The sequence below is a fragment of the Sinocyclocheilus grahami genome, unplaced genomic scaffold (assembly GCF_001515645.1).
Source record: "Sinocyclocheilus grahami isolate Dianchi unplaced genomic scaffold, SAMN03320097.WGS_v1.1 scaffold993.1, whole genome shotgun sequence".
Lineage (NCBI taxonomy): Eukaryota > Metazoa > Chordata > Actinopteri > Cypriniformes > Cyprinidae > Sinocyclocheilus > Sinocyclocheilus grahami.
In genome coordinates this window covers 112,612-127,567 of record NW_015506172.1, presented here as the reverse complement: position 1 = coordinate 127,567, position 14,956 = coordinate 112,612, and the positions used below count along the sequence as shown (strand labels likewise).

General features: G+C 38.7%; 1 protein-coding gene across 1 annotated transcript in view; it reads right to left on the bottom strand.

Annotated features, from left to right (window-relative positions):
- Positions 1 to 14,956, bottom strand: part of calcrl2 (calcitonin receptor-like 2) — a 51,235-nt gene that overhangs the window by 31,254 nt on the left and 5,025 nt on the right. Inside the window, exons 2-3 of the mRNA XM_016250535.1 lie at positions 4,780 to 4,839; positions 3,111 to 3,267 (exon numbers count right to left, since the gene is read on the bottom strand). Of these exons, the coding sequence (XP_016106021.1) occupies positions 3,111 to 3,267; positions 4,780 to 4,833 (211 nt within the window). The 5' untranslated portion in view covers positions 4,834 to 4,839. The remainder of the gene's footprint in view (positions 1 to 3,110; positions 3,268 to 4,779; positions 4,840 to 14,956) is intronic.

The window sequence follows — 14,956 nt, the reverse complement described above, 5'->3', positions numbered from 1 at the left end:
ACACAGACACACACACAGACACAGACACAGACACAGAGAGACACACACACAGACACAGACACAGACACAGAGAGACACACACACAGACACAGACACAGACACAGAGAGACACACACACAGACACAGACACAGACAGACACAGACACACTCTCACACACAGAGACAGACACACAGACACAGACACACACACAGACACAGACACAGACACAGACACAGACACACTCTCACACACAGACACACACAGACACAGACACAGACACAGACACACACCACAGTGAGGTATATGAACACTTTACAATTGGTTGTGTTACTGTAAGTCATTCTCTTCAAATGCTATTTAACTTAGAAAAGTGAATACTAATGTCGTATGTAACTTTAGAGACGGTCCCTTGCGAATATCGAATGTCGGGAAACGACACCTGTGGCCGTTTGTAAAGTCACAGATACAGTACGGACAATACAGCTCAGTTTTTCTATCTATCTCGCTCTGCTGAACAGCGGAAGCAGATTTACACCATGCATTTCCTATCAGAGGGAACACTGACAATGTATTGTAATAATGAATTGAAAAAAGAGTGTTAATATGTCATGCAATTTTGCTTCTTAAGTATATGTATGCAGTTTTAACGACGTTTAGCTGTTTTGCTGCAAGTACATTAACTCCAGAATAAACCCTGGTTTATGGAGCAGAAACACTGGAGACTGAAGCGAGTTTCCTCATAACTCTCCAGCGTACAATCACAGGAAACCAACTCTGACGCTACAAATCACTTCCTGTCTTTCAGAGAGAACAGTGGATTCTGGGAGTTTTATCTCCACACCGACATCAGCCATAAAGAGTCGATTAGGTTTACATAATTACACACTAATTATTACCGTACGCTCACTAAACCATTATCAGCTTCCTCCAAGTCCCTCCATAAAAGCCCGAACGATCATGATGTGATCCATTATCATTCCCACCGGAGACGAACACAAGGAAACACAGGAAATAATTACGTTACAGCTAGATATCAATATTAATGGAAGAAAATCTGAGTCTTTAATGATGAAGCTGCTTTTCTACGCCGTTTAGGGTTTTTATAATTAAACAAAACTTTTAAAAATACATTTACAATAATTGCAATAAAACAAACTTTAACTGAAAAGTAAAATAAAATAAAATAAAATCTTAAACTTTTTTTTTTTCAAATAGTCGCCAAGGCAACATTCATCATTTAGTTTAACTAAAATAAAAATAATAAAAATAATTCAGACATTTTTAAAAAATAAAATAAAAATGACAAAACATGCACAAAACACAAAAAACTAACTAAAAAACTATAGATCAGAGATTAGAATTCAGAGAATAGATCTTGAACTGAGTTTATGGACAAATATTGCCAGTGTTATTTTAGCATTGTTATTATGAATACATTAAATTAGCTTTTATTTTTATATTTTCAGTTTTAATTTTAGTTTAAGTTTTAGTCTCTTTTGTGTGTGTGCTTTTGCTATTTAATTTGTCGTTTTTTCTTTTTAAATATTTCTATTTAGTTTTTCACTTTAAGTTTTAGTAAATAAATTACAAAATGTGTGTGTGCTTTTGCTATTTAATTTGTCGTTTTTTTCTTTTTAAATATTTCTATTTAGTTTTTCACTTTAAGTTTTAGTAAATAAATTACAAAATAATAATAATAACTTATTTTATTTCAGTTTTTTTGCCAAGGCAATGTTTTAATGTTCATGTATTTTTTTTATCTAATATTTATCTAGTATTTTTTATTGTATTTTATTTCAGCTTTATTTAAATTAATGATGGCTATTTTTAATAGTTTTTGTTAACAACAACAAAAAATAATAATAACAATAATGTGACATGGATTATTTTACCGATGTCCTTGCTGTGTTTATCATTGCGAAATAAAAATAATAAAAATAATTCAGACATTTTTAAAAAATAAAATAAAAATGACAAAACATGCACAAAACACAAAAAAACTAACAAAAAAACTATAGATCAGAGATTAGAATTCAGAGAATAGATCTTGAACTGAGTTTATGGACAAATATTGCCAGTGTTATTTTAGCACTGTTATTATGAATACATTAAATTAGCTTTTATTTTTATATTTTCAGTTTTAATTTTAGTTTAAGTTTTAGTCTCTTTTGTGTGTGTGCTTTTGCTATTTAATTTGTCGTTTTTTCTTTTTAAATATTTCTATTTAGTTTTTCACCTTAAGTTTTAGTAAATAAATTACAAAATAATAATAATAACTTATTTTATTTCAGTTTTTTTGCCAAGGCAATGTTTTAATGTTCATGTATTTTTTTAATCTAATATTTATCTAGTATTTTTTATTGTATTTTATTTCAGCTTTATTTAAATTAATGATGGCTATTTTTAATAGTTTTTGTTAACAACGAAAAAAAAAAAATAATAACAATAATGTGACATGGATTATTTTACCGATGTCCTTGCTGTGTTTATCATTGCTGTCTATGGAGGGTCAGAGAGCTCTCGGAGTTCATCAGAAATATCTTAATTTGTGTTCCGAAGATGAACGAAGGTCTTACGGGTTTGAAACGACACGAGGGTGAGTAATTAATGACAGAATTTAAATTTTTGAGTGAACTATCCCTTTAACAAAGATGCCAAGGGGCCAAAATAATAAATATATTCAGTAAAAAAAGAGTCTTAATTTGTTATGCAATTCTGCTTTTTAAGAAAGCCTAACAAAATCATTGCATCGTGTATTCACAGAGCTTCATTATTATTCTTTAATAAGTGCTATTTCTCTGCCATGTGTGTGTGTGTGTGTGAGTGTGTGTGCGTGCGTGCGTGCGTGCGTGCGTGCGAGCGAGCGTGCGTGAGTGTGTGTGTGTGTGTGTGTGAGTGTGTGTGAGTGTGTGAGTGCGTGCGTGCGTGCGAGCGAGCGAGCGTGCGTGTGAGTGAGTGAGTGAGTGAGTGTGTGTGTGTGTGTGTGTGTGTGTGAGTGAGTGAGTGCGTGTGTGTGAGAGAGTGTGTGTGTGTGAGTGAGTGAGTGTGTGAGTGTGTGTTTGTGCGTGTGAGAGAGCGTGTGTGTGTGTGTGCGTGCGAGCGAGTGTGTGTGTGTGTGTGTGCATCTCACCCGGGTCTCTGTGCGGCGGCTCATACATGATCTTTAGGTAACACTCAAACTGAGCCGAGAGGATCTGCTTGCGCGCCACGCTCAGCTCAGCAGAGGATTCTGGGATATGGCTCTCCTGCTCTGCTGACATCACGAGCACGTCTTCACCGCGACACAGCTGCAGCATTACACAGAAAACAGCACACTTCACAATCAGAGCTCACTCACACAACCTGTGCTTTTCTCATTATTATTATTATTAATACTATTAGCATTGTCATTATTTAATACATGTCATTTATTTGTATCATTAATATTATTAATATTTCTATTTAGCTTAAAATGTTTTGGTTTTAGTATTTCAGTACTTCCACTTAAACTTAATTTATTTTATTTTTTGTAATTTAGTAGTGTGCTTTTTTCATTTTTGTAAAAAAAAAATTACATTTCAATTTAGCTAAAAAATTGTTTTTGAGTAATTTTCATCCAAAATAAAAGTTTTTGTTTACATAATATATGTGTGTGCTGTGTATATTTATTATGTACATATATAAATACACACACATACATGTATATATTTCAGCAAAATATGTTATGTTTATATATTAAATATATTTTTTATAATATAAATATTATGAATATAAATATAGACATGTAAATATTTTCAAAATATAAACATGCATGAGTGTGTATTTATATATACATAATAAATATACACAGTACACACACATATGCAAACAAAAACTTTTATTTTGGATGCGATTAATTGTGCGACAGAACTAAAATATACTGTATATATATATATACATACATATATAGAGAGAGAGAGAGATTATTATTAAAATCTTTATTATTATTATTATTATTATTATGTAATAGTACAGCATTTATGCATCTTGCATTCACTAATAATGTTACATTGACCAATTTTAACATGAACTAATACTCAACATTTACATATTTTTAAACCAAAATGTAATTAACTGTAGTTAATAGACTGTGATCTAACATGAAGAATCCAGGAACATATTTTTATTAATAACTAACATTAACAAAGTTAACAATAAATGCTGTAAATATATGCTGGTCAGTTAGCATTACTAACGTTAACTATAATTAAAGCATTTAAAAAACAATTTTGTTACTTAAAATAAAATAAAATGTATCTGTAATATTAGCAAAGCAACATTTCTAATTTTTCTTTAGTGTAACTTGTAGTACTAAAATAACTTTAAAAAAGACTAAGAATACTATATATATATAAGATTTTAATTAATATTAATAAATGAGAGCTTGTAAAGTGTAAATGTTTATTATTTTCTGTAATTATGTTCTGGATTTTCAATACACTCCATTCTGTGTGATTTATAAGCGTTTTGAATTACGGGGACACTGAAAATGTCCTCATAAATCACCTTCTCGTTGTAATACCTATGTCTTACCCATGTTATTATACAAATTTGTGTCCTCATAAACCACATAAACATGCACACACTCTCACACACACACACATATATATATATTTATAATTTCATATAAGTAGATATATTAGTAAATTATTCTTGAAAATATTATTAAATATACAAATATAGTCTTAAATATGTACAACATAACTCATTATAAATAAATCTACTTTTAAACAGCGTATTGTTTGATCAATAATAATGATATCGTGTTTGCCGAGACTCACCGGTGTGTGCAGCAGTGTCGTGAGCAGCAGCAGGACGGAGGGGTTTGCTGTCATGATGATCTGCAGCACAAACACAAACATCTGCATCTTAACTCTGCTTCATCAAACACACAGCTACACAGCAGATCACACTTGTGCTTCAGTGCTGTTCCCAGCTGCTGTGACATTAGTGTGAGACGCTCGTGAGAGCACGCTTGTTTACTCTCGTGTAAACACAGCGGTCAAAGCCCTGATTCACTCCACTAAACACTCGCCTCCACATTAAACCTTCAGGAGCTGATCAATGCATTCAGCATCAACTCTTCACAAAAAGTCTAAAGTTTCATGCATATTTAATAGATCTAATATTAATTATATGAAATACACGTAGCATTAAATATATAATACATAACTGATGACATATAATGACTATTATGCTATAAATAATATTATAATTAGTGTTGCTATTATATTAAAATACGTTTTTGTAAAAAAATATATTATAAATAAAACATACATTATTTAATAAAATGTATATATGAATCATATAGGTACAGTATGTATATTTTATGCACATTAATAAATTCAACATTATACTAAATACATGTAGCATGCATATAGTACACACACACACACACACACATATATATATATATATATAAAACAAATTATTAATAAATAAAACGTTATAATTTAAAAAAATGTATGTTTCTGTAATAAACACATTTTTTTTAATATGAATTATGTATCTTTTTGTATATTTATAGATCTAATATTAATTGTATGTTAAAATACGTTTTTGTAAAAAAATATATTATAAATAAAACATACATTATTTAATAAAATGTATATATGAATCATATAGGTACAGTATGTATATTTTATGCACATTAATAAATTCAACATTATACTAAATACATGTAGCATGCATATAGTACACACACACACACACACACATATATATATATATATATATAAAACAAATTATTAATAAATAAAACGTTATAATTTAAAAAATGTATGTTTCTGTAATAAACACATTTTTTTTAAATATGAATTATGTATCTTTTTGTATATTTATAGATCTAATATTAATTGTATGTAGCATTAAATATGTAACATATAACAAGTTATTATTACAAATTATTATGAATTTAATTATTTTCTTCAATAAATAAAATGTATGCATTTTAAAATCTTATTAATCTTTTGTGTATAATACTAGATTGTATATTAACTAGCCTAATTACATGAATCATTCTATATATTATTACATAACTAGTTTTATATAATAACTCATATTACATATAGATATGCAAAAATATTTATTTAACAAAATGTAGATTTTAAATTAAAATTGTTATTGATAATAACAACAACAACAACTATATCATGTAATTATATCTGTGGTTAATGTGTTTACATTGAGCTCTGAGAAGCCTTTGGTTTCCTGTGGGTTCACTCTCTGCAGCGTCTCGTGTTTGTTAACATTATACAGTCAGCCTTTCCCATGAGTTTCAGGTCAAAGGTCAGCATCATGAGAAACATCCACTGGACAAACATCCCAGATCTTTAATTACCACCGAGGATGAGGATGTTATTTCTGCATCACACGCACGACATGAACCATACCGCAGTAAAATCACTGTAACACGATCTCACCACAAATGGGGAGCAATATGATAAAACACAAACAATTACTTCATTAAATAGTCATACAAAATGGGTTTGGAATCACTTGCATAACATTAATATTTAAATATTCAATTTATTTTAATAAAAATAAATAAATCACTGTAACACATGCCTTCACAGCTTTTCATAAATGGAACAAAGTTATAAAATACATAAACGTTTAGTATAAAATTACATAGAATAAAGAATAACATTCTAAATAAACAACTACTTTATTAAATAATACTACAAAATGTTTAGCCTGATGTTTATTGAATATAGAAATGTTCAACAAAATATGTATATATACTTAAATAGCAATATTTAAATAAATATATCAATTAATTAATTAATTAAATCACTAGCCAATTGCATGCTTTTAGAAATTCAGCGATATGATAAAATACATAACCGTTTAATACAAAATGATAGAAAACAATTATAATATTATGCAAAATAAACAATTATTTTAACAGGACGTGGAAACTAATGGTTTGGAATTACTGGCATTGCATTTTGTTTAATATTTAAATCATATTAAAATAAATAATATAGTTTTAAAAAATCTAAATTGAAAGAAATACGTAAAACATGGCATCGTGCTAACTGCTTTTATAAATGCAGCAATATAATAAAATGCATGAATGTTTAATATAACGTTTTATTAAATAAATGCTAGTATTCTAAATGAACTAAGACGTGCGAACTAATGGTGTTTGGAATCCCTAACATTATATTATAACTAATATTTGAATATTAAATACATTTAAATAGTAATATTTGAATATTAAATATATTTAAATAAATACTGAATGTTTAAAATATTAAAATATTTGTATTTCATATCTGTGCAGTTTTATAGCCTGGCCGTGTTTGACTGTAGATCTTAAGAAGTTAAAAGCTTCAGGTTCCTCGTGGAGAGGAAAGTTATTTCTGTTCTGAGGAGCAACAGGAAGCAGAGAGAGAAGAGAGGCCTGACTTCCTGTGCTGTCTGTGAGTTTCCGTCCTGCTCCGTATCATGAGGACAAAAATAAGCCATTGTTGCACCTGTACAAAAGAGACGAAACCGACAAAACACCTCCAAACACCTCAGTGTCTGACGAGCGCCGATCGCTCTGAATCCGGAGGAGATTCCAGAAAACAGGAACATGATGTTGAGGGTTTAGAGAGCAGAACCAACGGCAAAACCTCATCAAACGCAATCCTGATCATTTTATATTCACGCTAATTATACAAATAACTGATAGATTACACCGCTTAAACTGCATCTACAGTCATACGCCTGTGCGTACGCGCACACAAGGTGTGTGAGTGTGTGTTTATGTGAGTGTGTGTGTGTGTGTGTGTGTGTTTATGTGAGTGTGTGTGTGTGTGTGTGTGTGAGAGACATCCTCTTAGTCAAAGATTATACGCTTTCTTATTTTCCCATTGCTGAGTCCAAAAATAACAGTGTATGACTGGAGGAGAGCCAGAAAACTACAACCAGACCACTGAGAGAAAGAGACCGAACAAACACACACACACACACACACACACACACACACACACACACACACTAGTCATACGCCTGTGCGTACGCGCACACAAGGTGTGTGAGTGTGTGTTTATGTGAGTGTGTGTGTGTGTGTGTGTGTGTTTATGTGAGTGTGTGTGTGTGTGTGTGTGTGTTTATGTGAGTGTGTGTGTGTGTGTGTGTGTGTTTATGTGAGTGTGTGTGTGTGTGTGTGTGTGTTTATGTGAGTGTGTGTGTGTGTGTGTGTGTGTTTATGTGAGTGTGTGTGTGTGTGTGTGTGTGAGAGACATCCTCTTAGTCAAAGATTATACGCTTTCTTATTTTCCCATTGCTGAGTCCAAAAATAACAGTGTATGACTGGAGGAGAGCCAGAAAACTACAACCAGACCACTGAGAGAAAGAGAGCGAACAAACACACACACACACACACACACACACACACACACACACACACACTGACACACACTCACAGTCCTTCATTACCTGACACATAAAATATTTAAAATATTTATACGTAAAACAAACCAGATTTGTACAAATTCAGTACAAAATGCGAGTGCTGCTTTTCTGTGCAAAACTCACTGTCACTGCTGGTGGTTGCTATGAGTTGCCAGGGTGTTCTGAGTGGTTGCTAGGGCGTTGTCAGGGTGTTCTGAGTGGTTGCTTGGTGCGTTGTCAGGGTGTTCTGGTTGGCATGGCATTGTCAGGGTGTTCTGGTTGTTAGGGTGATGTCAGGATGTTCTGAGTGGTTGCTAGGGCATTGTCAGGGTGTTCTGAGTGGTTGCTATGGATTTGTTAGGATATTCTGGTTGTTAGGGCGATGTCAGGATGTTCTGGGTGGTTGCTGGGGCGTTGTCAGGGTGTTCTGAGTGGTTGTTAGGGCATTGTCAGGGTGTTCTGAATGGTAGGGTGTTGTCAGGGTGTTCTGGTTGGTAGGGCGTTGTCAGGGTGTTCTGAATGGTAGGGTGTTGTTAGGGTGTTCTGGTTGGTAGGGCGTTGTCAGGATGTTTTGAGTGGTTGCTAGGGCATTGTCAGGGTGTTCTGGTTGTTAGGGCAATGTCAGGATGTTCTGAGTGGTTGCTAGGGCATTGTCAGGGTGTTCTGAGTGGTTGCTATGGATTTGTTAGGATATTCTGGTTGTTAGGGCGATGTCAGGATGTTCTGGGTGGTTGCTGGGGCGTTGTCAGGGTGTTCTGAGTGGTTGTTAGGGCATTGTCAGGGTGTTCTGAATGGTAGGGTGTTGTCAGGGTGTTCTGGTTGGTAGGGCGTTGTCAGGGTGTTCTGAATGGTAGGGTGTTGTCAGGGTGTTCTGGTTGTTAGGGAGTTGTCAGGGTGTTCTGAGTGGTTGCTAGGGCGTTGTCAGGGTGTTCTGGTTGGTACGGCATTGTCAGGGTGTTCTGGTTGTTAGGGTGTTCTGAGTGGTTGCTAGGGCGTTGTCAGGGTGTTCTGGTTGTTAGGGTGTTCTGAGTGGTAGCTAGTGTGTTGTCAGGGTGTTCTGGTTGTTAGGGCATTGTCAGAGTGTTCTGAGTGATTGGTAGTAGTGGGGGAATCGTTTAGATTCTCTTAATTCGATTCAAATTGATTCTCGAATCTGAATCTAATTTCTATATGATGTTTTATTAACAAGGTTCGGGAGGAGCACGATCAGATAATCAATCAGTCTGGCCCAGGTGGAGCTCGTCAGCTAATCACCTTGACAAGCACACACGCGCATATATACAGCCAACTTACCTCAGTTCCACAAAAGTTTTCCAGCATTCGGTTTTGCTCCTTTAGCCATTATATCACAGACTCAACTTTTTCCGTACGACGACGAGACCTGTACTGGGGCTCTTTCGTATCCTCCGTCGCAATCTGCCGGCCCTAGGCTCACTCATTTTCCGCCAGTCACCGCCACCGAGCTTCATCGCGGCCGTCGCTCTGCTCGACCAGCCACACGCTCTCCACAACACCGAGGCTTAACCTCGCCTCCACCGGCGAGACTTCCACCTTCCACGACATCCTCGTATCATTCGGCCATGCCAATATATCCTCCGATCGGAAAGTGGAAAGTATTGAAGGCGGAAGCAAACGCTGATTTTTTCCCCCGACGAACCATTCTCACGGAGGGTAAACAAAGCTGATCTATTCTTCATCCTGCAAATCAGCCAAGGCGGCCAATAGATCGAGCAAAGCCTCGAACTCGCCCACTCGACACTATCATTGTCCCGCACAAGACCCGGCTCTCCTCGAGCTTTGGGTCGCAGCGGCAGGTCTTAAACGAGCCTGGGTAACGCCCCAGTTCTCACCACAGCAAAACCTCATTCGCTTCCCGCTTCGGCTCAACTTTTCACAGAGGCTCTTCCGGCCACAGCGCCACATGTAGCCGGGCCTCTAGCTCACGTAGCAGTTGCTAGCGCGAGACTGCCTCCGCTACCACCGCAGGCCTTGTTGCAATAATATGAAGTAAAGTCGCTAAAGGTAGGTCGTTTGTTGTTAAAGGACGTGATGACATTATGGATGTTGATGTCATTTTTTGTAACCAAGATACAAAACTGCGTAGAACACGCAATGAAATTACTCAAATTTTCTGTATTAATTTTCACTAGCTTTTTACCTGTATTTTAAATTACACATTTTACTCGGATAGACAGATAAGATGAAAAGGATTAGATTTTTGTGAAAATAAGTTAAACGGGGTACAATTTTAGGTGCAAACCAACAAATAAGGTGTATCATAAAGAAACTATTATTATTATTATTATTGAACAAGTACAACTAGCAACCTAATTCGCATGCATCGTGCATACTGTTAGGCAACTCTCTCCAAGTCTCTACCAGCTGATGTGCTGCTTGGCTGGCTAGCTGTTTCCATACTTACTACAAATTGTGTGGTTAAGAGGAAAAGCATCTCTTTTCGTAATTTTATGATGTTGTCAAAGTCGTCATATTTCTCCTGCTACTTCTAACCTCTCTCCCTTTTCAGTGGTCTCCAGCTACTGTAGCACACTAGCGTGAGGCTGCCTCTGCTAGCGGTGCAGGCTGTACAGGCTCTAAAGGATGTCACAAACCCCACTCCCTTCTCGTGGCCTACAGCAGCTGAAGGAAGCGTTTTAGTGGCCTCCAGCTCCCATAGCAGACACTAACCTGGAAGCCGATTTAAATGTCAGGCTGCTTCGGCTAACAATTGCAGCCCATGCATCTCTTCCTCATAGCTCCCCACGTCATTCAAAATTACGTTGTCTTCCAGATCAAGTTCCGGCTCCCCTCGAGCTTCAAGACGCAGCAGGCCGTGAGCAAGCCTGGGCCGCGCCCCAGACTCAGGTGCGCCTCACACTGCACTGCCTCACTCCTCTTCTCAACCAATCACTGCGGCGCCTTCAGCTACAGCGCTGCACGCAACGTTGCCTGCTGGCGTAGCTTCCCAAACTCCTATCCTTCCCCCTCCTTTCTCCCGCGGGCTGCAGACGTTAGCATGAGGCTGCCTCCGCTAGCCATTCAAGCTCAGCCACCTTACTCTCCCCCTTCCGCTACTCCTTTTTCCTATCAATGGCCAGCAGCCCCTGCTGCAGACGTCCAAGCAGGGCAGCATCAGCCAGCAACGCAAGCTTACTGGCCTCTTCCCTCATTTCCTTCTACCTCTTCCTACGTACTTCCCTAAGCACCAGAGGCTAATCAGTGCGTGAGGCTGCCTCCGCAAAAGGTTACGGCCCCTCCTTATTTTTCCTTCTAACCCTTCTCTCCAATCTAAACCTCAGTACACTTTATTCACAGCAGTCTCACCACTTACCTCATCGAATGTTGCAGCTCAGGAACCCCCCCCCGTGCCTAATACCATCAAGTCTCAGATTCTCGCAGACATTCAGAGCGCTGGCTCCGGAGGCGGACCCATCGCCAACCCTAGTACCTCACAGTTCGCAACTCGTATTCCCATAACGCATCCCTTAAAACCTCCTCAACGCTTCACTCGGTTCGATCCTCCAAGCAGTTTCACCCAGAACCATCCAATCTTATCTAACTGATTGAGATGATTTAAAGCTTTCCACCTCTCGTACAACCTGCCATTTACCGATTTCTCCCTCCTCTCAATCACATCTTTCGTTTCCTACCTTAACACCTGTAAGAACCTCCAAGCCCGGTCAATCAAAGGTTATCTAAGCGGCATTCAATTATTTTTTTTCACAAATTAATCTACGGTGCCCCCTCTCCTGAAATAAACAATTCTCAAACATCTCTTTTGATCAAAGGAATTCAGTGCTCACTCATCCTCCAAGCCCGGACGCTAGACAGCCGATAACTTTTGACATCCTTTCTAAATGTATCTACATTCTCCGCACAGGGTGCCACTCACTCCATACCGCTCGTAGACTCGACGCTATGTTCATACTGGCTTTTTGTGATTTCCTGAGATGCTTGGAATTCACAATAACTTCTATTCAACCCCAAACTCCATCCAACTGTCTCCAACCTTTCCGTGCTTGACAGCGAAACTCCTATTTCATCAAACAAAGTAAATCGGATAAGGAAAAAGAGGTCACCACGTCGGAATTTTTAGCCTCGGTCACCAGTCCAACCGTATCAAGCCCTTTTTCTTGCATACAATTCAGAAGCTCTCAGTCTACATCCTCTTATGTCGATGACTGTAACCATCCCGTCACACGTTTTTGGTTCCAAAAACATCTATCCAAACGATGTTCAATAAACATCGTCCAACCAGTCATACCCGTAGAAAGATTTTCCAGTCACTCCTTCCGAATCGGGGCAGTAACTACAGCAGTTAAAAAAGGTCTCTCATAGCAGCAGATCCAAGCTCTCGGTCGATGGTCATTGGATGCCTTCAAGAGCTATATCAGGACCAATAATTTTCACACAAAGAAAACCCATCTAATTCTGATCAGTTAAAATAAATCTGAGGCTGCCGCTGCAGTGCCCTGCTTAATTTGATACGGTCACAGCAGTGCCCGCTTCATTCGATACTGCCGCCGCAGTGCCCCGCTCATTTGATACTGCCGCTGCATTGCCCTGCTTAATTTGATACCGCCGCCGCAGTGCCCTGCTCATTTGATACCGCCGCCGCAGGGCCCGGCTTAATTTGATACCGCCGCCACAGTGCCCTGCTCATTTGATACAGCCGCCACATTGCCCTGCTTAATTTGATATCGCCGCTGCAGTGTCCTGCTCATTTGATACCGCCGCCGCAGGGCCCGGCTTAATTTGATACCGCCGCCACAGTGCCCTGCTTAATTTGATACCGCCGCCACAGTGCCCTGCTCATTTGATACAGCCGCCACATTGCCCTGCTTAATTTGATATCGCCGCTGCAGTGTCCTGCTCATTTGATACCGCCGCCGCAGTGCCCGGCTTAATTTGATACCGCCGCCGCATTGCCCTGCTTAATTTGATACCGCCGCTGCAGTGTCCTGCTCATTTGATACCGCCGCCGCAGTGCCCTGCTCATTTGATACAGCCGCCACATTGCCCTGCTTAATTTGATACCGCCGCTGCAGTGTCCTGCTCATTTGATACAGCCACCGCATTGCCCTGCTTAATTTGATACCGCCGCCGCATTGCCCTGCTTAATTTGATACAGCCACCGCATTGCCCCGCCTAATTTGATACCGCCGCCGCATTGCCCTGCTTAATTTGATACCGCCGCCGCAGTGCCCGGCTTAATTTGATACCGCCGCTGCAGTGACTAATGGCTTATTCAGCATTGGACCGGGCTCTCCCTTCGGTCACAGCAGGAGCCCTCCATCTGTTGTTTCGAGATTCAAGGCTTATTCAGCATCGGACAGGGCTCCCCCTTCCGGTGCAGCAGAGCCGCGACTCCCTTCGGTCGCAGTGAGAGCCTTCCATCCATCGTTTTGAGCCCCATTTGCTTTTTCCGCATCGGAGAGGGCTCTCCCTTCCGGGGCAGCAGAGCCGCAGCTCCCTTCGGTCGTAGTGAGAGCCCTCCATCCGACGCTTTAAACCACACCACGTATTCAGCTGAAAGAGGGACTCTCCCTTTCCGGTGCAGCAGAGCCGCAGCTCCCTTCGGATGCAGCGAGAGTCCCTCACCTGGCCTTCCATCGTGCTCCTCATCCCGACAGGTAGGGCTTGCCATCTGACACGGAGAGTCGCAGCTCACGTTCAAGCACCGCACGACCCCTCCCAGTCACCCTGCCGCCTCATCGCACACCCTACTTTTCTTCATGGCACGCATATTTTTGGGGACGACTTAGTTTTCTCTCCGGCTGCTGTCTCATTCCATTAGCTTCTTTTGGGGAGTTCTCTGGGTTCGGGCTTTAACCCAAGCTCGGAGCCCTCCCTCTGGACAGCACGCCAAATATGCTACTAATTGCTTAATCACATTACATGTTAGTGTGAACTCGTGAAATGATATACACATAGATTTAATTCTAACCTTTAATTTTATGTAACTAAAATTTACATGGAGCTGAAACTATAATGGCGCCCGTCTTTTGCATCATTAAAATGTGATCGGTTTATGTGAGCATCAAGTTGAGAGTCGTATTGAATCAAAATAAGTGATTATTAGCAGGTTTGGATTGGTGGCCGTTCGTTTAAATAATATAATATACACCTCTGCATTATCAATATTTAGTGATTTAGCCTCAGATACAGGATATGCCATTATAGATCCTGTCTAAGGTCTGACTCTGAATTGCAGTGAAATCCCTCCTGATTCTCCAGGATGGTGTTTGGCTGCAGGACAGTGATCTGTTGAGCCAAATGAGAGACCTTAACCTGTTACGACTGTGAAATCTCCCTATATGGAGACCAGCAGCCAAGGAAACACATCTGGAATACTCAAAATACAGCATGAATCAGCATCTAAATCAGACTGAGGTTCTGTTCCAAACCCTAGTGAGCTCCCTAAACGAGCAGCTGCATACTAACTCAAATCAAACCTCATTAATAAAGCTGACGCGATTCATGTGAACAAATGATTCCAGCAGACATCAGCATACACACAATAGTCTAACAAGCATAAAAATATTAAACAAAAATAAATAATAAATACATTTT